General features: G+C 47.1%; 1 protein-coding gene across 6 annotated transcripts in view; it reads right to left on the bottom strand.

Moving 5' to 3' along the window:
• dop1a (DOP1 leucine zipper like protein A) overlaps positions 1 to 27,775 on the bottom strand; it is a 626,666-nt gene that overhangs the window by 1,400 nt on the left and 597,491 nt on the right. For all 6 annotated transcript variants that reach the window (XM_059648463.1, XM_059648464.1, XM_059648466.1 and 3 more), the window contains one exon: positions 24,240 to 24,369. In XM_059648463.1, coding sequence (XP_059504446.1) covers positions 24,240 to 24,369 — 130 coding nt within the window. The remainder of the gene's footprint in view (positions 1 to 24,239; positions 24,370 to 27,775) is intronic.

Raw genomic sequence — 27,775 nt, 5'->3', positions numbered from 1 at the left:
TGGGCCTCCTGCAGTGCCACAATGATGCCACCCAAAGGTTGCAGGAATAGCAACTTATATTCTGCTTGGGAACCCTGCAGCCCAATGGTATCAATGTGGGTTTCACAAGCTTCAAAATATCCCCTCCCCCCCACCACATACCAAACCAGCCCAGTTCGTCCCCGCCTCCCTAACCTGTCTTTCCTCCCGCCTATCCCCTCCTCCCACCTCAAGCCCCACTCCCATCTCCTACCTACTAACCTCATCCTGCACCCTTGACCTGTCCGTCCTCCCTGGCCTGACCCATCTCCTCCCAAACTCCACACCTACCTTCATCTTTACTGGCTCCTCCCCGCGTCTTTGACCTGTCGGTCTCCTCTCCACCTATCTTCTCTGCCCATTTTCTATCCACCTCCCCTTCTCTCCCTATTTATTTCAGAACCCCCTTCCCCTCCCCCATTTCTGAAGATGGGTCTAGGCTCGAAACGTCAGCGTTCCTGCTCCTCTGATGCTGCTTGGCCTGCTATGTTCATCCAGCTCTACACCTTGTTATTTCAGAACTAATGGCCTAGGTAACTGAAAGTGCAGACCCCCTCAATGGTGAAGCAACTAAAATTAGTGATGCTCTAAAGGCCACATTTGAAGAAAAATAAATCTCAGCTGTAGAAGAATCATTTGTTGAGATGTAGAATCTCCTAATTTCACTCCTGAAAGGTTTGTTTCTAATCTTTAGATAGTGTCACTATGCAGCCAAATTGCATGTGAAATAAAGTACTGACATTTTACAATGCAGTCATTGCTCATCTCTATTTACTTTCTAAAATATTCCAGAAGTTAAAATAAGGGAAAGAAAAATGTGAGCACAAGGAAAAATTTAACAAATCTCCTTCCCAAACTGCACATTATACTCTGACTTTGCCAGAGATCAATAATCACCACCTTCTCTGCAGTTCTGAACAAGGTTTTTGTTTCACAATCCACCACTGACATGCTAAGACAATAAGTTTGCTGAGGGCTAATTGTGTTTTATTTATTCAAAGGTGATGTCTCACTGGCAAGGTCAGCATTTGTTGTCTAAGCCTCCTTGGGTGGCATGATGGCTCAGTGGTTAGCACTGCAGCCTCTCAGCGCCAGGGACCCAGGTTTAATTCCAGCCTCGGTTAACTGTCTGTGCGGAGTTTGCACATTCTCCCAGTGTCTGCGTGGGTTTTCTCTGGGTGCTCTGGTTTCCTCCCACAGTCCAAAGATGTCCAGGCTAGGTGGATTGGCCATGCTAAATTGCCCATAGTGTTTAGGGGGATGGGTCTGGGTGGGATGCTCCAAGAGGCAGTGTGGACTTGTTGGGCCAAAGTGCCTGTTTCCACACTGTAGGGAATCTAATCTAATCTAATGGTCAAAAACACACACATATTTTAATCCCAATTCAGTCACTTAGCCCATAGCCTTGAGAATCTTGGCATCGAAAGTGTACATCTAAGTACTCCTCAAAAGCTTTAAGTGTTTCTGCCTATATTAAGTTAAGAGACGACGAGTTCTGGATTCACCTCATAAGAATATTTTTTCCTTACACTTGCCTCTAAACCATAAATCTATGTGCCCCAGTCATTGAACCCTTTACCAAAGGGAAAGTTTATTCCTGACTACTCAGAGTATACTGTCAATTTTATACATCTCAATCATGTCTCCCTTGGTCTGTTCTGTTTGGGAAATCAATCCGGCCTATTCAATCTCCTTTCATAACTGAATCTTCCATCCTAAGTAAAACTCCACTGCACTCTCTCCAGTGCTTTCACATCACTCCTATAATGCGCCCTTAGCTGCGGCCAAACCAACATTTTCTGCAGTTCCAACATCACATCCCTGCTCTTAAACTCTGTCTCAACTAGCAAAGGCAAGTATTCCATTTGACTTCTTAAGCACTTTATCTACCTGTACTGCTACCCTGAGGATGTAAATGCACACCAATGTCCTTCTGATCCTTGGAGTTTCCCACAGCCATATGTTCATCATGTATTCTGTAGCCCTGTTTGTTCTGCCCAGTGAATTGCCTCACTTTAAATCAGGAGATAAGCCACAGTGAACACATCTGTCAAAAAGGTTTGTGGCCCATGTAACTTCAGATCCAAGTTGAGGATCTGGTATCGGACCTGCTGACACTGCATTGCATCAGGCAAATGTAAAATTAACTGGACCCTTCACTCGAGGAGACAGACATACCCTTAAATTAAGCAATTTAAACTTTATCTCTAATCAAAGGCAGAGGGCTTGATTGTAGCTGAGGCATGAATGAGCACTGGAGGTGCAGCCTTTGAGGGGCTTCTGTCGCTGAAATTGTCGAACAGTTACAAAGTGCTTGCAAGCCAGGTGGATGAGTGTAGTGATTGCATGGACTCCACAGCACTGTGGAGGAGGCAGGCACTTAAGTGGGGGTAGGAAATAAGAACACTGTAGCTTGAGGGGACAGTATAATGAGGTGGATAGATATGTTCTCTGCAGCCGTGACCATGCGTCATGAAGGCTTTGTTGCCCGCTCTGTTCCAGGGTTAAGGGCATCTCCTCAGGCTGGAGAGAAACATGATGTAAGAGAAGAGAGAACCACTTGTCGTCATCCATATTAGTACTAAGAATGTTGATAGAATGGAAAATAAGTTCTTAAGAAAGATTTTGAACAGTTCGGGACTGCACAAAAAAGCTGAACCTTCAAAGCAACAATCTCAGGTTTACTACCTAAGCCATGGTCAAATTGGCTCAGGGTAAATAAGGCAAGGATTTAAATGTGCGGGTTGAAGACTTGTGTAGGTGGATGGGTTTCTATTTGTGGAGCACTGGCACTTGTATTAGGGTAAAAGCTGTTCTGGTGGATGGCTTTCATTTGCTGGACAATAACCAGGGCCAATGAATGCATGGCCATGGAGCTGGTGCAGGGGACAAGGTTTCAGGCTCTTGGATCATTGGGATTTCTTCTAGGGCAGGGGTGACCTGGACAGCAGGGGATGGTTTGCACGTAAACTGGAGGAAAACCAATATCCTCACAAAGAGGGGGGCTAGTGCTATGTGGGGTGGTCTAAACTACAGTGGTAGAAGTTAAGAACCAGAGCAGCAGGTCAGCAAGTGGAGGGACAGGTCAATGAATATGATGGGGCTGATGTGCGTTTATTTCAATGTAAGGAGTATTATGGATAAGGCAGATGAGCTTAGAGCCTGGATCAGTATGTGGGACCATGACACTGTGGGCTTACAGAGCACTAGTTGAGAGAGGTACAGGATTGACTGTTCCGAGTTTCGGGGTTTCAATGTTTTAGACAAGATAAAGTGGAAGGTAAAAGAGGTGGAGGAGTTGCAGTACAAATCAGGGACAATGTCATACCTGCACTCAGAAAGGATATACTGGAAAGTTTATCCACTGTAGCAAAATGGGTACAGCTCAAAAACAAGGCGCAATCACTCTGATAGGATTATAGTATAGCACTCCCCCTCCAACCCCCAACAGCCACCAGAACACTGCTGACAGATATATAGGCAGATTGTGGAAAGATGCCAAAAAAAAGGGTGACTTTAACTTCCTCAATATTAAGTGGGACTTCCTTAGAACAACAGGATTAGACAGGGCAGAATTTGTTTGGTGCACCCAAGAGAACCTCTTGAAACAGTGTGTGGATAGTCCAACTACAGGAGGAGCCATACTAGATCTTGTGCTGGCTAATGAGCCTGGCCAGATGACTGACCTCACCTAGGAAAGCATTTTGGAAACAGCAATCACAACTCGTTAAGTTTTAAGATAACTATGAATAAGTCAAAGTTGCGGGAAGATACTAAATTAGGGGATGGCAAATTATGACAGTATTAGACAGAGCTAGGGAGAGTTATCTGGGAGCAGCTATTATTGGGCTAGTCCACATTTGATATGTGGGTATTGATTAAAGACCAACTGGTCAGAGTTCAGGACCGACATACTTCAGCAATGACGAAGGACAAGGACGGCAAGCTATGAGACGCTTGGATGATAAGGCAGGTTGTGAATTTAATCAGAAACAAAAAGCAAGGTTTAGGACCCGAGAGGAATAGAAAGAAAGCAGGGAAGAACTCTAGCAGGAACAAAGAGACCAAGAAGGGGCCTTGAAATGTCCTTGGCAAGCAGCGTTAAAGAAAATCCCAAGGTATTTTACATATAAGACCAAAAGGATAACTAGGGAGAGGGTAGGACCATTCAAGATTAAAGGACAGAACTTGTGCTTGGATGCAGAAGATATGGGTGAGATCCTAAATGAGTACTTTGCACCCATTTTCACTAAGAAAAAGGGCAGGGAAGATTAGCATGGGCATACAAATATGCTAGGGCATTGTGAGGTCAAGAAGGAAAGAAGTGGTGTTGGGTCTCTTGAAGACCATTAAGGTAGATAAGTCCCCATGTCCAGGTTACTGAGAGAAGCAAGACAGGAGATACAGATCTTTGTATCCTTTGTGTTCTGAGGAAGAGTCACCAGACCCGAAACGTTAACTCTGTTTTCTTCTTCACAGATGCTGCCAGACCTGCTGAGCTTTTCCATCAACGTTGTTTTTGTTCTTTGTAGCCTTTCTAGTCACTGGAGAGGTCCCAGAGGACTGGCAAATAGCAACGTTGTTCCTCAGTTAGAGAAGGGAAAATAAGGATAATCAAGGATATGAGTCTCACATCGGGGGTTGAGAAGCCATTGGAGATGATTCCTGGGGATAGGATATATACACATTTGGGAAAGCATGGCTTTGTGTGGGCAGATCATGTCTTACTAACTTGATTTTTTTTTGAGGAAATGATGAGGGTGATCAATGATGGTAGAGCAGTGGATATTGTATACTTGGATTTTAGTCAGCTTTTCAACAAGGTCCCTCATAGGTTCATTGAGAAAATTAAGAGGCATGGGATTCAGGATGAGGATATGGGGGGGTGGTGGGGTATAGATATTGCAGATATGGGTGGAGACATGGTGGATGGAGTTTAACCTAGGCAAGTGTGAGGTGTTGCACTGATGGAGATCAAATGGTGAGGGAAAGTATACAGTTAATGGCAGGACTCTTAACAGCATTGATATACAGAGGGATCTTAGCTTCCTGAAAGCAGCCACACAAGTAGATAGGGTGGTAAAGGAGGAGTATGGCATGCCTGCCTTTATGGATTGGGCCACTGAGTACAAGAATCAGAAAGTGATGTTGCAGTTTTATAGAACTTTTATTGCACCACACAGAATACTCATTCAATTCTGGTCACCACATTACAGGAAGGATGTTGAGGCTTTGGAGATGGTACAGAAGTTTACCAGGATGCTGCCTGGATTACAGAGCATGAGCTACAAGGAAAGGCCTGAAAAACTAAGATTGTTTTCTCTGGAGCAACAGAGGCTGCGGGGAAACCTGATAGAAGTTTATAAAACTATCAGAGGCATAGATGGGTTTGGCAGTCAGAATCGTTTTCCCCTGAGTTGAAATGTCTAATAAGGGACAATGCATTTAAGGTAAGAGGGGAAAAATTTAAAGGTCATGAGGGCCAAGTCATTTTTTTTTAAAATGTAGGTGCTTGGACTGCACACTGCCAGGAGTACTGGCGGAGGCAGATATGATAGGGACATTTAGATAAACACACGAATAAGTGATGAATGGAAGCATATGGACCATGGGCAGGCAGAAGGGATTGGTATAATTTGGTGACATGTTTGGCACAATATCATGGGCCAAAAGGTTTGTTCCTATGCTGTATTTTTTTATGTTCTAGGGCTGTACAGTGGATTTTACAATGATTTGGGTGGTAGTGGGGGGGTGGTGTACAAAAAAGTGAGGAGGTGGATTTGCGAGCTTACAAAGCAAAGGGATATGGCACAATTGCAAGAAAACTATCTTAATAATGATATCCAGAGGATAAGAGTCTGTAAGCGTAAAGAAACAGCAGCAAATAGGGTCAAAGGAGGAAAGTGGTAAAAATTCAAAATTAATGACTCTTAACCGTACATAGTATTCACAGCAAAATAAGCACAAATAGAGGTTTGAGGGGAAGTAATGGCCTAGTGGTATTATCACTGTACTGTTAATCCAGAGAACCAGATAATGTTATGGGAACCTGGGTTTGAATACTTGCACAGCTGATGGTGGAACTTGAAATCAATAAAAAAAATCTGGAATTCAGGAGTCTAATGATGACTATGGGTCGATTGTTGGAAAAACCCATCTGGTTCACTAACATCCTTTAGGGAAGGCAACTGCCATCCTTACCTAGTTTGGCCTACATGTGATTCCAAATCAACACCAATGTGGTTGACCTGCCTGTGAATGAATCAAAAAAATGGATATGATCTTATTGCCATTACAGAGAAGTAATTAAAAGGAATAAAAATTGGAAACTAAATATTCAAAGGTATGAGAGTTTTTGAAAGGACAGGCAGGAAGGGAAGGGTGGTTGGGTAGCTTCATCAGTATAAATTAGAATAAATACGATTGTAAGAAATTATCTTGGGTTGAATGATGTTGAATTCAAATGAATGGTGGTAAGAAATAACAAGGGGAAGAAAAAACTCGTGGGAGTAGTCCATACACCCTCCATCAATTGTGATTTTGTACAACAGAAAATAAATGAGGTGGTAATAAGGACATGTCAAAAAAGCTGTATACAAATCATTGGTGATCTTCATGTAGATTGGGGAAATCAAATTGGCAAAAGTAGCCATGAGAAAGAATTCGCAGAGAATATTCAAGACAGTTTCCTAGAACAAAATGTTAATGGTCCAGCAGGGATCAGGGTATTCTAGATCTGATGATGTGTGATAAGGCATGTTTAATTAAGGATCTTATAAGTCTCCTATGGAAGTGTTCATAGCATGATAGAAATTAGCATTCAGTTTGAGAGTGATAAATATGGGTTAGAAACTTAAATAAGGATAATTATGTAGGGATGAGGGCAGAGTTGGCTAGAGTGGACTAGGAAAACAATTTTGGCAGAACAAAATGTTTGAGGAACAAGGATTCAAGGAAGGAAACAAAATAGCACCAAATTGAAAGAAAAAAAACATTAGGATTGGGAAAATCTTAAAACCCAATAAAAGATTACCAAACAAAAATGAATAAACTATGACAGCAGGTTAGCAAGTAATATAAAAACAGACAGTAAGAACTTATTTAAGAACATTAAAAGGAAATAGGAAGTCAAAGTGAAGCATTTCAAGAAAACCAAATAATCCCCCAGTCATCATGGGGGGAATAAGCATTACATCACCAGAGAACCATGGACCTATCGTTTGACATTCTGGGATTTTAAAGCTACGGAGATTATGGATATTCTGGTAATAAAGACAGACAGCAGGATAAAAGGGTCATTTTCAGGATGGCAACGCAACTACTGGGAGTACAATGGGATCACTGCAGCAGGCACAATTATTTACAATATATATTTGACTTGCATGATAGAAATGAATGTACTATTACCAATTTGTGGATGATACAAAAATAGGTGGAAAGGCAAGTAGTGAGCATGACACAATGAGCCCACACAGATGGCGATAGACAAGTTTAGAGAGTGGGCAAATGGAATATAATTTGGGAAAATGAGAGTTTAGACACCTTGGCAGAAAGAAAAGAAGAAGTGGATAGTATGTAAATGGAAAATGACTGCAAAAAGTTACCACACAGAGGGATTTGGGTGTCCTTGTGCATGAATCTCAAAAATCTAACAACCAAGTTCAGCAGGGAATAGAGAATGCAGATGGACTGTCAGTCTTTATTTCAAAGGGAATGGAGTGTAAAAATATGATGTGGTCATGTGAAAACTATAAAGTATGCAATGGTTTCCCCAATATTAAAAGAAACTTACACAAGCACCTTCCATAGCCCCAGGATGAAATTTAGGACCTGGAAAGTCAGGACCCCTACAGACAGTCCCACCAGTGACTGACTGGAGCACGGCACTGTCATCATTGCTCAGGAATTCAGGCACTATGATATTGACATCACTACCCTGCGTGAAAGCCAGTGTGTATGGGAAGGACAGCGCAGAGGGCAAGGTGATGGCTACACATTTCTCTGAAAAGGCAAGGCCAAAGAAGAGCGCTGCGTCCAAGGAATCAGCTCTGCTGTCAAAAATGAACTGGTGGACCAACTCAAAGACTCTCCTGAGGAATAAGTGAACGCCTCATGACACTGATTCACTCTAGCCGGGGTACAGTATTTCACAGCATTCAGTGCACATGCACCAACACTTGATGCAACAGCTGAGGACAAGGAGAAATTCTACTCTAGCCTTGACCGTTCTGTCAAGGGTCTCTACAGTGGAACAACTTATCATCCTGGCTGACTTCAACGTCAGAATTAGCAAAAGTGCAGACCTTTAGTGACAGGTAATCCAGAAGAGGGGAGTTGGGAAGTATGGGAAGCAAATTCCAAATGCACTCCTGACCAAATGCCTTGGACACAGCCTCCTAATCACCGACACACTACTCTACCAAAGACAACAATACAAGCAAATGTGGCAGCACCCAAGTTCCAAACACTGGCACTCCTCGATTACGTCATCAGAACAAGGAATCGGAAAGACCTTAAAATCATGTACACCATTACAGAAGCTGACGACTGCTGGACGGACCATTGCCTAATCTGAGCTAGGATCAACGTAGATATAGCCCTGCCGCAGCAGAGACAAAGGGAAGCAGTGCCACAGAAGGTTCAACATTTTTATGCACTTAAAGACCTAGAAAAAATAGCCTCATACAACAATCACCTCTCCACAAATATAGCGACCCTTAGCAAGACAGTCGTGGGATCCCAACAGTCTCTGGTCTGCCCTTAAGACTGCCATCATCAATGCCCACAAAAACTCAGTCAGCCACTCAGACAGGAAACACCAAGACAGGTTTGACGAGAATAAGCATGAGATCCAGGAGCTATTAAGCCGGAAGCAAATGGCATTTCTGAGAGTAAAACAACAACTGCACTGGGAAGAGGAAAATGACAGGCCTCCAGGCGACTTCAGGTAGAGGTCCAAAAACAAACCCATGAACAAAGAACAGGTGTGGGTGAAGAAAGCACTGGAGGTCCAACAAATGGCTGGTAACCATGATATGTATGGTTTCTTCTGTGTTGTCAAGACCGCATATGGACTAAATACCCAAGGCTCCATCCTACTGCTGACCAAGGATAGAGTGACTCTTATCAAAGATAAAGATGTTATCAAAGATAAAGATGTTATCAAAAAACGCTAGGGGGAGCACTTCAGAAACCTCCTCAACCACAGCTCTGTCATCAATCGATATAAGAGAACTTAGCTCTTAGCATACCGCATGCCACGAGCTCAGTAAAACCCCAGCCTTACATGGAGAAGGCTGTCTGCCAACTTAAGAACAACTGAGACATTGAAGCTTGGTGGCAAAGAGCTCCTGATGTAGTTAAATGTTCTTGTCTGCCTTATCTGGAAGGGGAAGAGCATCTCGGGAGAGGTCCGAGATGCCACAGTTATGAGTATTTTCAAAAAAAGGAACAAGTTCGACTGTGGTAATGACAGGAGAATCACCCTGCCTTCGACTGTAGGGAAAGTCATTGCAAAGGTCCTCTTCAACTGTCTCCTCCCTGTGGCTGAGTAACTCCTCCCGAAGTTGCAGTGTCACATAGGGGGTCACAACAGTAAGATTTTCACTGCACGACAGCTGCAGGAGAATTGCAGACAAAAGAACCTACCTCTGTACATGGCCTTTGACCCTACAAAAGTTTTTGATACCATCAATCTAGAAGTATTATGGAACATTCTTCTCCGCTTCAGTTGCATCATGAAGTTGGTCACCATCCTGTGTGTGCTCCATAACAGCATGGAAGTCATAGTAATGACAAATGGCTCTACCACTAACCCATCCCCTGTTTGGACCATTATGCGTCATCACACTAACACTGTTCTCAATCTACCTCAATGCCATGCTTCACCTCAGTGCTGACAAGCCGCCCGCTGGAGTCAGGCTAAGTTACAGAACCTGTGGGAAATTATTCCACCTCTGCCACCTTCAAGTCAAAACCAAAGTCACCCCAATCAGTGTCATCAAGCTGCAGTACACAGAGCGATGCTTGTCTATGGACAATCTCAGAAGACGTACTCCAGATCTTTGTCAGCCACCTTTACAGAGGCATACGAGAACAGGGGTCTCATCCTGAACATCCGCAAGACCATCAGCAAATTACTGCAGATGCTGGAATCTGCACTGAAAATAAAAAGTACTGGAGATCACAGTGGGTCGGGTAGCATCCATAACAAGAAAACAAGCTAATGTTTAGTTGGGGGGTGGAGTTAGAGCGCTGGGGGAGAAAGGATGTTGATTGCTCATTTTGATCGCAATCTGAACTAACGGCAGAACAATGCTGTGTCTAACTGCCAGACTGGAAATAACAGTCAGTCCAACTGATGTGGGGGGAGGGGAAGAGAACATGGTGACAGATTTTAACAAGCAAAACTAAAGGAAAGGGAAGGAATGGTTTCACAAATTGAAGCTGTTGAACTCACTATTGAGCCCAGAATGTTGTAAAATGCCTGGCTTGAAGATGAGATGTTGCTCCTCCAGTTTTTACTGTGATTCACTGAAGCATTGAAGGCATGCCAAGGACAGGCAAGTGGGCATTTCAGCAGAACACTGTGTTAAGAAAACCGACTACGGGATGGTCGGGGTAGCAACTGTGCATGGACCAGAGGTGCTGTGCAAAGTGGTTACCTAGTCTGTGTTTGGGTTTTTCCAATGTAGAGTAGGCTGCACAGGGAGCAGTGAATACCATACACAAGATTAGAGGAAGTACAGATGAAATGCTGCTTCACCAGGAAGGACTGTTTATGCCCTTGGATGGTGAGCAGAGAAGTGGCAAAGAGGCAGATATTGCATCTTCTGAAGTTACATGGGAAGATGCTGTGGGAAGTAGAGATGGGGAATGATGGCAAAAACCGAAAGAATGGCAGATTCTGTAAAATCGGGGTAAAAAAACAGAAATTGCTAGAAAGGTTCAGTAGGTCTGACTGCATCTGTGAAGAAAACAATCAGAGTTAACGTTTCGGGTCCGATGGCCTTTCCAGTTCCAGTCTTAACGATGGCTGAGGTCAGGCTTACCAGCGTACAGTTTCCTGTCTTCTGCCTCCCTCTCTTAAAAAGAGCGAAACCATTTTCCAGTCCCAGAGTTCAGTGATCCTCAAAGAGCATCTTCATTGCCTTTACAATCTCCTCAGCTATCTCCTTCAGAAATCTGGGGTGTAGACCATGTGGTCAGAGTGATTTATCCAACTTCAGACCCTTTGGCACCTTCTCCTTAGTGATGGCCCTGATACTCGCCTTTGCCCTTGCTCTCGAAGTTCTGGCATGCTGCCAGTGTCTTCCAATATTAAAACTGATGCAAAGTAACTATTCAGTTCCTTCATCATTTCTTTGTTTCCTATTAATTCTTCTCCAACTGTGATTTCCTGACCCTACCTTGCCCCATTTCACCTTTTAGATTTCTAAAAAAACTCTTGCAATCTTCTTTTATTTTACTAGCTAGTCTACTCGCATATTTCATCTTCTCTTTGCTGATTGATTTTTTAGTTAGCTCTGGTTTTTAAAGGCTTCCCAATTCAATGGCTTCCCATCAATGCTCAACATACTGCATGCTTTTTCTGAAGAAGGGTCCAGGCCCAAAACAATAAAATGTGAGGCTGGATGAACACAGCAGGCCAAGCAGCATCTCAGGAGCACAAAAGCTGACGTTTCGGGCCTGGACCCTTCATCAGAGAGGGGGATGGGGAGAGGGAACTGGAATAAATAGGGAGAGAGGGGGAGGCGGACCGAAGATGGAGAGTAAAGAAGATAGGTGGAGAGAGTATAGGTGGAGAGGTAGGGAGGGGATAGGTCAGTCCAGGGAAGATGGACAGGTCAAGGAGGTGGGATGAGGTTAGTAGGTAGATGGGGGTGCGGCTTGGAGTGGGAGGAAGGGATGGGTGAGAGGAAGAACCGGTTAGGGAGGCAGAGACAGGTTGGACTGGTTTTGGGATGCAGTGGGTGGGGGGGGGAGGAAGAGCTGGGCTGGTTGTGTGGTGCAGTGGGGGGAGGGGACGAACTGGGCTGGTTTAGGGATGCAGTAGGGGAAGGGGAGATTTTGAAACTGGTGAAGTCCACATTGATACCATTAGGCTGCAGGGTTCCCAGGCGGAATATGAGTTGCTGTTCCTGCAACCTTCGGGTGGCATCATTGTGGCAGTGCAGGAGGCCCAGGATGGACATGTCATCCAGAGAATGGGAGGGGGAGTGGAAATGGTTTGCGACTGGGAGGTGCAGTTGTTTGTTGCGAACTGAGCGGAGGTGTTCTGCAAAGCAGTCTCCAAGCCTCCGCTTGGTTTCCCCAATGTAGAGGAAGCCGCACCGGGTACAGTGGATGCAGTATACCACATTGGCAGATGTGCAGGTGAGCCTCTGCTTAATGTGGAATGTCATCTTGGGGCCTGGGATAGGGGTGAGGGAGGAGGTGTGGGGGCAAGTGTAGCATTTCCTGCGGTTGCAGGGGAAGGTGCCGGGTGTGGTGGGGTTGGAGGGCAGTGTGGAGCGAACAAGGGAGTCACGGAGAGAGTGGTCTCTCCGGAAAGCAGACAGGGGTGCGGATGGAAAAATGTCTTGGGTGGTGGGGTCGGATTGTAAATGGCGGAAGTGTCGGAGGATGATGCGTTGTATCCGGAGGTTGGTGGGGTGGTGTGTGAGAACGAGGGGGATCCTCTTAGGGCGGTTGTGGCGGGGGCGGGGTGTGAGGGATGTGTTGCGGGAAATACGGGAGACGCGGTCAAAGGCGTTCTTGATCACTGTGGGGGGAAGTTGCGGTCCTTAAAGAACTTGGACATTTGGGATGTGCGGGAGTGGAATGTCTTATCGTGGGAGCAGATGCGGCGGTGGCGGAGGAATTGGGAATAGGGGATGGAATTTTTGCAGGAGGGTGGGTGGGAGGAGGTGTATTCTAGGTAGCTGTGGGAGTCGGTGGGCTTGAAATGGACATCAGTTACAAGCTGGTTGCCTGAGATGGAGACTGAGAGGTCCAGGAAGGTGAGGGAAGTGCTGGAGATGGCCCAGGTGAACTGAAGGTTGGGGTGGAAGGTGTTGGTGAAGTGGATGAACTGTTCGAGCTCCCCTGGGGAGCAAGAGGCGGCGCCGATACAGTCATCAATGTACCGGAGGAAGAGGTGGGGTTTGGGGCCTGTGTAGGTGCGGAAGAGGGACTGTTCCACATAACCTACAAAGAGGCAGGCATAGCTGGGGCCCATGCAGGTGCCCATGGCCACCCCCTTAGTCTGTAGGAAGTGGGAGGAGTCAAAAGAGAAGTTGTTGAGGGTGAGGACGAGTTCAGCTAGGCGGATGAGAGTGTCGGTGGAGGGGGACTGGTTGGGCCTGCGGGACAGGAAGAAGCGGAGGGCCTTGAGACCATCTGCATACGGAATGCAGGTGTACAGGGACTGGACGTCCATGGTGAATATGAGGTGTTGGGGGCCAGGGAATTGGAAGTCCTGGAGGAGGTGGAGGGCGTGGGTGGTGTCACGGACGTAGGTGGGGAGTTCCTGGACCAAAGGGGAGAAAATGGAGTCCAGATAGGTGGTGATGAGTTCGGTGGGGCAGGAGCAGGCTGAGACGATGGGTCGACCAGGGCAGGCAGGTTTGTGGATTTTGGGAAGGAGATAGAAACGGGCCGTGCGGGGTTGGGGAACAATGAGGTTGGAGGCTGTGGGTGGGAGGTCCCCTGAGGTGATGAGGTCGTGAATGGTGTTGGAGATGATGATGGTTTGGTGGCTGGGTGTGGGGTCATGATCGAGGGGGCGGTAGGAGGTGGTGTCGGAGAGTTGGCGTCTGGCCTCGGCGATGTAGAGGTCAGTGCGCCATACTACCACTGCGCCACCCTTGTCTGCGGGTTTGATGGTGAGGTTGGGGTTGGAGCGGAGGGCTGCCCGTTCTGCGTTCTGAGGTTGGAGTGGGTGAGAGGGGTGGAGAGGTTGAGGCGGTTAATGTCTCGACGGCAGTTGGAGATGAAGAGGTCGAGGGAGGGTAGGAGGCCTGGGGGTGGTGTCCAGGAGGAGGACTTGTGTTGGAAGCGGGTGAAGGGGTCAGTGGAAGGAGGGTTAGGTTCCCGGTTGAAGAAGTAGGCATGGAGGCGAAGACGGCGGAAAAACTGCTCTATGTCCAACTGTGACTGGTATTCGTTGATGCGTGGTTGTAGGGGGACAAAGGTGAGCCCCTTACTAAGGACTGACCATTCGTCCTCAGTCAGTGAGAGGTCTGGGGGGATGGTGAAGATGCGGCAGGGCTCAGTGTGGCTGTCTTCTCTGGGGTTGCTGGCTGTAGAGGTTGTGGGCGGAGCGATGGGGTCGTCGGCCGTGGGCGGGGTTCTGTCGGCCGTGGGCGGGGTTCCGTCGGCCGTGGGCGGGGTTCCGCCGGCCGTGGGCGGGGTTACGTCGGCATCGGCTGTGGGTGGGGTTCCGTTGGCGTTGGCCGTGGGCGGGGTTCCGTCGGCGGTTGGAGTATCGGGGTGGGCAGTGGCAGCTGCGGTGAGGGTGGTGTGTGAGGTGTTGTACCTGGACGTGGAGGTGGTGACAGCAGCAGCGGTTCCGGAAGTTCTGTGGCCGGCGGAGGCGGATGTGACGTCATCGGTGGGGTCTCCGGCCGTGTCCTCATGGTCAATGGCGGCGGGTGCATGGTGGGGGAGGGGCAGGGACAGAGTCGGGATTTGGGAGGCGCAGGAATCCTCTTGTGGGTGGCAGGGGCCAGTGAGTTGGTTGTACTTACGATTTTTCGTGTCCAGTAAAGCTGAGTGAAACTGGGTATTCAGTCTGTGGATCCTGCGGAGAATAAAAAACAGCAGAGGTCCTTTGCAGGTCTGGGAGAGGGAGGGTCTGAGCTGGGGCAGGCTGGATTGCAGTGTGTGGAGGTGCCGGCGCAAGGCTGCGACCCAGTTTCACTCAGCTTTACTGGACACCAAAAATCGTAAGTACAACCAACTCACTGGCCCCTGCCACCCACAAGAGGATTCCTGCGCCTCCCAAATCCCGACTCTGTCCCTGCCCCTCCCCCACCATGCACCCGCCGTCATTGACCATGAGGACACGGCCGGAGACCCCACCGATGACGTCACATCCGCCTCCGCTGGCCACAGAACTTCCGGAACCGCTGCTGCAGTCACCACCTCCACGTCCAGGTACAACACCTCACACACCACCCTCACCGCAGCTGCCGCCGCCCACCCAGATACTCCAACCGCCGACGGAACCCCAACCACGGCCGACGCCGACGTAACCCCGCCCACGGCCGACGCCGGCGGAACCCCGCCCACGGCCGACGCCGGCGGAACCCCGCCCACGGCCGACGCCGGCGGAACCCCGCCCACGGCCGACGCCGGCGGAACCCCGCCCACGGCCGACAGAACCCCGCCCACGGCCGACGACCCCATCGCTCCGCCCACAACCTCTACAGCCAGCAACCCCAGAGAAGACAGCCACACTGAGCCCTGCCACATCTTCACCATCCCCCCCCACCTCCCACTGACTGAGGACGAACGGTCAGTCCTTAGTAAGGGGCTCACCTTTGTCCCCCTACAACTACACATCAACGAATACCAGTCACGGTTGGACATAGAGCAGTTTTTCCTCCGTCTTCGCCTCCATGCCTACTTCTTCAACCGGGAACCTAACCCTCCTTCCACTGACCCCTTCACCCGCTTCCAACACAAGTCCTCCTCCTGGACACCACCCCGAGGCCTCCAACCCTCCCTCGAACTCTTCATCTCCAACTGCCGTCGAGACATTAACCGCCTCAACCTCTCCACCCCTCTCACCCACTCCAACCTCTCCCCCGCAGAACGGGCAGCCCTCCGCTCCCTCCGCTCCAACCCCAACCTCACCATCAAACCCGCAGACAAGGGTGGCGCAGTGGTAGTATGGCGCACTGACCTCTACATCGCCGAGGCCAGACGCCAACTCTCCGACACCACCTCCTACCGCCCCCTCGATCATGACCCCACACCCAGCCACCAAACCATCATCTCCAACACCATTCACGACCTCATCACCTCAGGGGACCTCCCACCCACAGCCTCCAACCTCATTGTTCCCCAACCCCGCACGGCCCGTTTCTATCTCCTTCCCAAAATCCACAAACCTGCCTGCCCTGGTCGACCCATCGTCTCAGCCTGCTCCTGCCCCACTGAACTCATCTCCACCTATCTGGACTCCATTTTCTCCCCTTTGGTCCAGGAACTCCCCACCTACGTCCGTGACACCACCCACGCCCTCCACCTCCTCCAGGACTTCCAATTCCCTGGCCCCCAACACCTCATATTCACCATGGACGTCCAGTCCCTGTACACCTGCATTCCGTATGCAGATGGTCTCAAGGCCCTCCGCTTCTTCCTGTCCCGCAGGCCCAACCAGTCCCCCTCCACCGACACTCTCATCCGCCTAGCTGAACTCGTCCTCACCCTCAACAAGTTCTCTTTTGACTCCTCCCACTTCCTACAGACTAAGGGGGTGGCCATGGGCACCCGCATGGGCCCCAGCTATGCCTGCCTCTTTGTAGGTTATGTGGAACAGTCCCTCTTCCGCACCTACACAGGCCCCAAACCCCACCTCTTCCTCTGGTACATTGATGACTGTATCGGCGCCGCCTCTTGCTCCCCAGGGGAGCTCGAACAGTTCATCCACTTCACCAACACCTTCCACCCCAACCTTCAGTTCACCTGGGACATCTCCAGCACTTCCCTCACCTTCCTGGACCTCTCAGTCTCCATCTCAGGCAACCAGCTTGTAACTGATGTCCATTTCAAGCCCACCGACTCCCACAGCTACCTAGAATACACCTTCTCCCACCCACCCTCCTGCAAAAATTCCATCCCCTATTCCCAATTCCTCCGCCTCCGCCGCATCTGCTCCCACGATAAGACATTCCACTCTCGCACATCCCAGATGTCCAAGTTCTTTAAGGACCGCAACTTTCCCCCCACAGTGATCAAGAACGCCTTTGACCGCGTCTCCCGTATTTCCCGCAACACATCCCTCACACCCCGCCCCTGCCACAACCGCCCTAAGAGGATCCCCCTCGTTCTCACACACCACCCCACCAACCTCCGGATACAACGCATCATCCTCCGACACTTCCGCCATTTACAATCCGACCCCACCACCCAAGACATTTTTCCATCCGCACCCCTGTCTGCTTTCCGGAGAGACCACTCTCTCCGTGACTCCCTTGTTCGCTCCACACTGCCCTCCAACCCCACCACACCCGGCACCTTCCCCTGCAACCGCAGGAAATGCTACACTTGCCCCCACACCTCCTCCCTCACCCCTATCCCAGGCCCCAAGATGACATTCCACATTAAGCAGAGGCTCACCTGCACATCTGCCAATGTGGTATACTGCATCCACTGTACCCGGTGCGGCTTCCTCTACATTGGGGAAACCAAGCGGAGGCTTGGAGACCGCTTTGCAGAACACCTCCGCTCAGTTCGCAACAAACAACTGCACCTCCCAGTCGCAAACCATTTCCACTCCCCCTCCCATTCTCTAGATGACATGTCCATCCTGGGCCTCCTGCACTGCCACAATGATGCCACCCGAAGGTTGCAGGAACAGCAACTCATATTCCGCCTGGGAACCCTGCAGCCTAATGGTATCAATGTGGACTTCACCAGTTTCAAAATCTCCCCTTCCCCTACTGCATCCCTAAACCAGCCCAGTTCGTCCCCTCCCCCGACTGCACCACACAACCAGCCCAGCTCTTCCCCCCCACCCACTGCATCCCAAAACCAGTCCAACCTGTCTCTGCCTCCCTAACCGGTTCTTCCTCTCACCCATCCCTTCCTCCCACCCCAAGCCGCACCCCCATCTACCTACTAACCTCATCCCAAATCCTTGACCTGTCCATCTTCCCTAGACTGACCTATCCCCTCCCTACCTCCCCACCTATACTCTCTCCACCTATCTTCTTTACTCTCCATCTTCGGTCCGCCTCCCCCTCTCTCCCTATTTATTCCAGTTCCCTCTCCCCATCCCCCTCTCTGATGAAGGGTCCAGGCCCGAAACGTCAGCTTTTGTGCTCCTGAGATGCTGCTTGGCCTGCTGTGTTCATCCAGCCTCACATTTTATTATCTTGGAATTCTCCAGCATCTGCAGTTCCCATTATCTCAGGCCCAAAACATCAGCTTTCCTACTCCTCTGATACTGCCTGGCTTGCGGCAGTTCTCCAGCTCCATACCTTGTCATCTCAAACTCCAGCAACGGCATTTCCTACTATCTCTGTATGCTTTCTCTTTTGCTTTTATCATGTGCCTGACTTCTTTTGTCAGCCATGGCTGTCTCATACTTCCTTGAATGTTTCTTCATTCTTGGGATGAATTTCTGTTGTGCCTCCTGAATTATCTGCAGAAACATCTCCTATTGTTGGTCCACTTGTCTTCCTTGCTAGGCTCTCCTTCCTAATCAACTCTGACCAGCTTCTCCCCCATGACTTTGTTTTCACCTTCACTCAATTGTAATACTGTTAAATTTGAATCCAGCTTCTCCCTCTCAAAACTGCAGTCTGAATTTCATCAAGTTATGGTCACTGCCTTCAAGGGTTTGTTCACTTTAAGCTCCTTAATCAAATCTGCCTCATCGTACATCACCTAATTGATTGTTCCCTAGCAGGCTCTAGCACATGCTGCTCAAAACAAAAACAACAAACTTATAAACATTCTACAATTTTCTTGCAATCCACTACCAACCTGATTGTCTGATTGTCCTAGCATAGTGAAAACCCCCATGATTAATGTAATTCTTACATTCTTTATCTATCTCTTGATTTATTTTGTGCCGTTTTCTGGCTACTACTTATGAGGCTAGTACGTAATTCTCATGAGGATCTTTTTCCTTTGCAGTGTCTCAACTCTAATCACACAGATTCTATACTTTCTGACTCTATGTCAATTCTTGCTATCAATTTAATTTCATTTCTTACTAACAAAGCAACAATGTCACCTCTGCATGCCGTGACAATACGATCCTGATTACAACTATATTTCTCTTCTACACCCCCACCCACACAACCCCCTTGAATGGGTCCCAGTATCACAATGCAATGGTCCGTTCGCACATCCTCCCTACAGCCCCCATTTTCAATCAGAGGGTGCAAGAATCTCAAATCTGTTAGACACGCTCAAGGAAAACAGAAACTACAGATGCTGGAGAATCCGAGATAATGAGGTGTGGATCGGGATGAACACAGCAGGCCAAGCAGCATCTTAGAAGCAGGAACGATGATGTTTCGGGCCTAGACCCTTCATTAGAAATGGGGGAGGGGAAGATGGTTCTGAAATAAATAGGGAGAGACGGGGAGGCGGAGCGAACATGGATAGAGGAGAAGATAGGTGGAGGGGAGACAGACAAGTTAAACAGGTGGGGATGGAGCCAGTAAAGGTAAGTGTAGGTGGTGTGGTAGGGAGGAGATAGGTCAGTCCAGGGAGGATGGACAGGTCAAGGGGGCGGGATGAGGTGGGAGGAGGGGATAGGTGGGAGGAAGGACAGGTTAGGGAGGCGGGGGTAAGCTGGACTGGTTTTGGGATGTAGTAGGGAGAGGGGAGATTTTGAAGCTTGTGAAATCCACACTGATACCATTGGGCTGCAGGGGAGAATCCCCCTCGTCCCCTCGTCCTCACGTACCACCTCACCAACCTCCGGATCCAATGCATCATCCTCCGGCACTTCCACCATCTGCAATCCGACCCCACCACCAAAGACAATTTTCCCTCCCCACCCTTGTCTGCTTTCCAGAGGGGCCACTCTCTCCGTGAGCCTCTTGTCCGCTCCACACTCCCCTCCAGCCCCACCACACCTAGCACTTTTCCCTGCAACCGCAGGAAGTGCTACACCTGCCCTCACACCTATCTCAGGCCCCAAGAAGACTTTCCACATCAAGCAGAGGCTCATTTGCACATCTGCTAATGTGGTATACTGCATACCGTATCCGTTGTGGCATCCTCTACATCGGGGAAACCAAGCGGAAGCTTGGGGACCACTTTGCAGAACACCTATGATTGGTTTGCAACAAACAGCTGCACCTCCCAGTTGCGAACCATTTCAAATACCCCTCCCATTCCTTGGACGGCATGTCCATCCTGGGCCTCCTGCAGTGCGACAGCGATGCCGCCCGAAGGTTGCAGGAACAGCAACTCACATTCCGCTTGGGAAACCTGCAGCCTAATGGTATCAATGTGGGTTTCACAAGCTTCAAAATCTCCCCTCCCCTTACCAGATCCCAAAACCAGCCCAGCTTGTCCCCGCCTCCCTAACCTGATCTTCCTCTCACCTATCCGCTCCTCCCGCCTCAAGCCGCACCCACATTTCCTACCTACTAACCTCATCCCGCCCCCTTGACCTGTCCGTCCTCCCTGGACTGACCTATCTCCTCCCTACCTTCCCACCTACACTCACCTTTACTGGCTCCATCCCCACCTCTTTAACTTGTCTGTTTTCTCTCCACCTATCTTCTCCTCTATCCATGTTCACTCTGCCTCCCCCTTGCTCCCTATTTATTTCACAACCCCTTTCCCCTCCCCCATTTCTGAAGAAGGGTCCAGGCCCAAAACGTCAGCTTTCCTGCTCAGCCTGCTGTGTTCATCCACACCTTGTTATCTTTGACTAGCTCAAGGCCTGAGGGTCCTTTGGCACTCCCTCCTCGATGTCTTTTCTACTTTGCTGTTAGTTACAGTTTTCTGTCCCTAACCACTGGTCGAATTCGAGTAGTTAATCCTAAGGGATGTGACTGCCTCCTGAAACACAGCATCCAGGTAACTCTCAACTGCATGATGCATCACAAATATTCGAAGTTCAGACTCCAGCTCATCAAATTTGAGGCAGAGCTCCTCAAGCAACCTAGTTGCGATTAGAATGAATCACAATGGGATCCACCAGCTCCCATATCATGCAGTAGCAACACATTACCTGGCTGGTACCTCTACTTCAATTACTTAGTTCTCAATTTGACTTAAAATTTTCATACTAGTCTTTTAACTTGTAATCTGTAAATATTTCCCGTATTTATCTTCAATGTGAAAGTAACCTAAAATGCAGTAGCTAACACCAACAAATGAAGTTACAATTGATCTGTGAAGTCACTATCTTGTGTTGGGCCCCTGATCCTTGATTTCAGTTTGGCCTGTTTAATAAAATAACGTATAAACTCACGAGTGAAAAAAAAGCAAACAAAAAACATCTCTTTCCCCTCTGCACTGATTGCCCACATTGCATCCAAAGTCCCCGAGCTATATATACTCACACACCAGATGAAGCCTCTCCTTCTTGACCAAAACTCTAATTTGGCCAGTATTGTTATTTTCTTTCGTTCATCTGTGAACTGTGTTTTTTTTTAACCAACTTTGAATTGAGCTGGAAATGGCTTGTGGATTTTGGGACATCTGTAGTAAAAGACTTTGTTTGTGTGGCCAGGTCTGGAGGCTAATTACAGACTGAGCCTTGATTAAAAGGATTCTTTGGGTTGCACAGTAGCTCCGTGGCTAGCTGAGCTTCAGCTTTGGGTGGCTCTCTGTGGTGAGTTTGCATGATCTCCCAGTGTCTGTGTGGGTTTCCTCCTGGTGCTCAGGTTTCCTCCCACAGTCCAAAGATGTGCAGGTTAGGTGGATTGGCCATGCTATGTGAGAGTAGGGGGCTGGTTCTGTGTTGGATGTTCTTCGGATGCTTGATGTGGACCTGATGGGACAAATAGCATCTTTCTGCACTGTAAGGATTCTATGTTTCTGTAACAGACACAGCAACCCTGGGATGAGCATTGTGTTTAAACAGATAGAAGATTTTTGCTATTAACTATGTCAGTACCTGGTATTTAGTTCCAAAAAGTCTGGAAGAGACCCTGTGTTCAAGCAAATGGCATTTACTGAATAATAATTGAGGCATCAGTAATGACAATGGCTAATCCACCTAGCCTACATACCCCTGGAAACTATGGGCAATTTAGCATTGCCAATCCACCTAATCTGTACATCTTTGGACTACGGGTGGAAACCAAAGCACCCAGCGGAAACTCCCACTGACATGGGGAAAATGTGCAAACTCTATCCAAGGTTGGAACTGAACCTGGGTATCTGGCGCAGTGACTCAGTAGCTCAGTGTACCATCCGGGGTTGTTTATTCGTAAGTCTGGTTAGGAACAATTGAAGTGATTATTTGGCAGTCTTTGACAGTTTAATTTTACTGTGTTGCAACTACAGAGGTTGGAGGAATGATTTGGTTTGGCTATTTGACGAGGAGGACAGTGTGGAAATCCAAATGGACCTTGACTGGTTGGTGAAGTGGATAGTTGGCAGATGAGACTCAATGCAGGTAAGTAATGAAGGGTTGTACTTTGGTTAGAAGAATATCAACAGACAATACAATATTAGGGGTACAATTCTAAAGGCGGTGTAGGAGCAGAGGGACCTGGGGAGTACACATCATTGAAGGCGACAGGACAGATGGAGGAGCAGTAATAAAAAAATACATAATCTTCTCAGTTTTGTTAATAGGGTTTAAAGTACAAAGACTAGAAGATAATGTTGAATTTGTGCAATTCATTTGTAAGACCACAGCTAAAGTACTGCATACAGTTGTGGACACCATATTACAGGAAAGATGCAAATGCTTTGCATAGCATGAAGATGCAATTTACTAGAACAGTTCCAGGTATGAGAAACTTCAGCTACGCAGAAGAAATGGAGAAGATGGGACTGTTCTCCTTGGAGAAAAGAAGGCTGAGAGGAGATCTGACTGAGAACAAAGAACAAAAAATTACAGCACAGGAACAGGCCCTTTGGCCCTCCAAGTCTGCACCAATCAACATCCTCTGTCTAAACCTGTCACCTATTTTTCAAAGATCTGTATCCCTCTGCTCCCTGCCCATTCACATATCTGTCTAGATACATTTTAAATGATGCCACCTCCACTGCTCAGATACCCACAACCCTCTGTGTAAAGAACTTGCCACGCATATCTCTCAAACTTTTCCCCTCTCACCGTGAAATTGTGAGCCCTAGTAACTGAGTCTCCCACTCTGGGAAAAAGCTTCTTGCTCTCCATCCAGTCTATATATCTCTCGATTTTGTAGACCTCATTCAGGTCCCCCCTCAACCTCCGTCTTTCTAATGTAAATAAACCTAATCTACTCAACCTCTCTTCATAGCTAGCACCCTCCATACCAGGCAACATCCTGGTGAACCTCCTCGGTACCCTATCCAAAGTATCCACATCCTTTTGATAAAGTGGTGACCAGAGCTGTACGCAGTATTCCAAATGTGGTCAAACTGAAGTCTGATATAACTGTAACATGACCTTGCCAACTCTTGTACTCAATATCCCATCTGATGAATGAAAGCATGCCATATGCCTTCTTGACCACTCTATTGACCTGCTTTGCCACCTTCAGGATACAATAAACCTGAACACCAGATCTATCTGTGCATCAATTTTGCCCAGGGTTTTTCCATTTACCACATAGTTTGCTCTTGAATTGGATCTTTTAAAATACATCACCTCGCATTTGCCTGACTTGAACTCCATCTGTCATTTCTCCACCCAACTCTCCAATCTATCTATATTCTGCTATACTCTCCGAGGGTCCCCTTCACTATCTGCTACTCCACCAATCTTCGTGCCATTTGCAAACTTGCTAATCAGACCATCTATACCTTCCTCCAGATCATTTGTGAGGTTTTCAAAATCATGATCAAGCTGGACAAAGGGGACGGAAGAAGTGTTCCCACTTGTAAACAAGGATGAAAGGGTGTAGATTTAAAGTGATGTGCAATTGAAACAAGAGTAATGTGAAAAAATATCCTTTTTTACATACCGTGTTCTTAGGGTATTTACTGTACTGCCTGGCAAGGTGGAGGAGGCAAGTTTTATTGAGATATTTAAGAGACATTGCATTGTCATATGGATTGCAAAGATGTACAGGGATGCAAGAAAAATGTAGAAGATTGGCACTAGATAATACAGCTGGCATAGGCACAATGGCCTGAATGGCTTCCTTCTTGTAATAATTGTGAAATAAGGTTATAAATTTTGATGGAATTCAGCAGGGGCAATGTCTGTTCTTGACTAGCTTTGCTGTTGGTCACAATCAAGGGTCACGTGTGAATGTTGACCATTTATCTGCGCAATTGGAGAGTGCCTATTGAAACCTACCCAGGAAAGAGGCCAATGCCTTCAGAAGAGTTTGAGTAAGGAGGAATTAGAGAGACAGTTAAAAACAAAATACCTTTGTTCTCTTCCTCAGCAGTTTGGCTAATCGAACGACATAGGGTTTGAATTCTCGTTGATGTGTACCCTGTCTGCGAACTTCCAATCCTGAATCATCAGATATTTCTGGAATGAAAGCCCAACGATACCTAAACACACAGACTAAATTAATGCCTGCAGTATTTGTACAATTGCATCACATCAAACATTTTTCTGAAGTGTCCATAGATTTCAAAGGATGAAAACGTATCAGCAGCAGCAGCAACATAAACATTAATAATAGTTAAGGTACTCATTTTTATCAAAAATAATAGCCATATTTAGAATCAGGGCTGCCACCATAATTCTGTTTGGGCATATTAATTTTAAAAGTGGTGCTGTCTAAATAGTTTCATCTTGGGTAGGGTTAACTAGAATTCATATTAATCCACAAAAAAAAGGTGGACCTTTCGTGACAAATTATACAATGCATTTGTAATGCTGAGGGCAAGCCAGAGACTCAATACATATTAACATGAAAAGTCTTGTAGGTTTTTAATGAACCTGTTCTTCTACACCTCTGGGCATGCTGAGGTCTGTGTGAGTTTGCACATTCTCCCCGTGTCTGGTTTCCGACAGGTGCTTTGGTTTCCTCCTACAGTCCAAACATGTGCAGGTTAGGTGGACTGGCCATGTTAAATTGCCCATAGTGTCCAGGGGTGTGTAAGTTAGGTGGGTTAGACTTGGGAAATGCAGGGTTACAGGGAAAGGGCCTGGGTTGGGATGCTCTTCGGAGGAGTGGTGTGGGCTTGTTGTATTGAACAGCTGTTCCATGAACTCTTAAAGCTCCTGTTTCATACTTCCAAAATTTGCTTTACTCCAAGTAAGAACTTTAACTTTATTCCCTTTAAATATATAACATACATATAACTGAGGCCCAGTGATTCCCAAGGAACCTCACCAATTTCAGCATGCCAACCTGAAAATGATTTTTTATTTTAACTTGTTCTCTGTTTGTTATCCTTAATCCATGGCATAAGATGCCACAATATGTTCTTGGCAAGTTGTACTAAGCAGACTCTCGGGGCATTTTATACATATATTAGTAACAAGAGGGTAACTAGGAAAATGGTAGGTTCATTTAAGGTCAAAGGAGGGAATTTGTGAGCAAAGCCAGATGAAGTGTGTTTTTCTTCCACTTCATGGGATGACGGTGCCACTGGCTAAGCCAGCATTTATCTACCTAGATGGTAGTTCAAAATCAACTACATTGCTGTGGATCTGGAATCACATGTAGGCCAGATGGATGGCAGTTTCCTTCCCTAAAGGACGTTAGTGAACCAGTTGAGTTTTTCTGTCAGCAATGGATTCACAATCATCATTAGATTCTTAATTCCAGATATTTAATGAATTCAAATTCCACTATCTGCCATGCCGCCATGAATTTGAACCCAGGTCCCTAGAACATTACTTGGGTCTCTGGATTAACAGTCCAGTGATAATACCACTGGACCACTGCCTCCCCTTATATGAGGTACTTAATTATTACTTCACATCAGTATTCATCAAGGAAAAAGGCATATATGACGGTAAATTTAGATGGAGTTTGCTGATACTCTAAGGCATGTCGATATTAGGAAGGAGGAGATGTTGGGCATCTTGAAAAACATTAAGTTCATTAAGGTTTCAGTATCCCAGGATACTGAGGGAGGCCTTGATAGATCTTTGTATACACTTTTACCACAGGCTAGCGAATAGCCAATGTTGTTCCTTTGTTCAAGACAGGCAACAGGGATAATCCAGTAAATTATAGGCCAATGAGCCTTATATCAATATGGGGAAGTTATTGGAAAAGATTCTAAGGGACAAGATTTACTTGCAATTGGAAAAGAATGGACTCATTAGGATACTCAGCATGACTTTATGCAGGGGAAGTCTTGTCTCACAAACTTGATCAAATTTTTTGAAGAATTGACAAAAGTGATCAATATGGGCTAAGGCAGTAGATGTTGTCCACTTGGACATAAAGATCCTTCATGGCAGGTTGATCCAAAAGATTAAATTGTATTTAGCCCATGATGAGTCGGCTCTTCAGATACAAAACTGGCTTGGCCATGAAAGACAAATTCTAGCTGTTGAGGTGTTTTTTCCGACTAGAGGCCCGTGACCAATGGTGTTCTGTGAGGATCATGCTGGAATCTCAGTTCTTTGTAATATACATACATAATTTGAATGAAAATGTCAGTGGTCTGATGAGTAGGTTTGGAGACAAAACTAAAGGGGCGGCACGGTGGCTCAGTAGTTAGCATTGTAGCCTCACAGCTCCAGGGACCCGGGTTCGATTCCCGCCTCAGGTGACTGTCTGTGTGGAGTTTGCACATTCTCCCTGTGTCTGCGTGGGTTTCCTCCGGGTGCTCCGGTTTCCTCCCACAGTCCAAAGATGTGCAGGTTAGGTGGATTGGCCAAGCTAAAATTGCCCGTAGTGTTCGGGGGGCTGGGTCTGGGTGGGATGCTTCAAGGGGCGGTATGGACTTGTTGGGCCGAAGGGCCTGTTTCCACACTGTAGGGAATCTAATCTAAAATTGGAGGAGTTGTGGATACTGAGGAAGGATATCAAAGGATACAGCAGGATATAGATCAGCTGGAAAGTTGGGTGAAGAAATGGAAGATGGAGTTTAATCTGGACAAGAGGTGAAATCAAGAAGAAAGTATCCTGAAAAATGGCTGGACTCTTAGAAACATTGATATATAGAGGGATATTTGGGTGCCAAGTCCACAGCTCCCTGATGCAACATGGGTTCATGAAAGACAGGTCATGTTCAACTAAATTACTGGAATTGTTTGAGGAATCAGGAATATGGTGAACAACAGAAAACCAGTGGATGTGTAGTATCTGGATTTCCAGAAGGCATTTGACAAGGTGCCACACAAAAGGCAGCTGCATAAGACAAATGTGCACAGCATTATGGGTAATGTATTAGCTTGAATAGAAGATTGGATCACTTCCAGAAAGCAAATTAGTGGGGATAAATGGGCGTTTTTCTGGTTGGGAATCAGTGGGTAGTAGCGTGCCTCAGGGATCAGCATTGGTACAGCAATTGTTTACAATTTACAAAGATGATTTGGAATTGGGGACCAAGTGTAATCTGTCAAAGTTTGCAGATGACACTAAGATAAGTGGTAGAACAAAGTGTGCAGAAGGCACAGAAAGTCAGCAGAGGGATACAGTTAGGTTAAGCTAGTGGGCAAGGGTCTAGCAGATGGAGTACAATGTTGGTCAATGTGAGGTCATTCATTTTGGCTGGAAATACAAGAAAATGCACCATTGTTTAAATGGTGAAAAATTGCAGCATGGTGCAGCATAGAGAGACCTAGATGTCCTTGTCTATGAATCACAAAAAGTTGGTTGTGGGTGACGCAGGGAATTCAGAAGGCAAATGGGATATTGCCTTTCATTGCTAGAAGGATGGAGTTTAAAACAAGGGAGGTTATGCTGCAACTGTACAGGGTGTTGGAGAGGCCACACCTGGAGTACTGTGTAGTTTTAGTCCCCTTACTTGAGGAAGGATGTCGTGG

This window comes from Stegostoma tigrinum, chromosome 9, assembly GCF_030684315.1.
Source record: "Stegostoma tigrinum isolate sSteTig4 chromosome 9, sSteTig4.hap1, whole genome shotgun sequence".
NCBI classification, from domain to species: Eukaryota; Metazoa; Chordata; class Chondrichthyes; order Orectolobiformes; family Stegostomatidae; genus Stegostoma; species Stegostoma tigrinum.
This window is presented reverse-complemented; position numbering and strand designations above follow the sequence as displayed.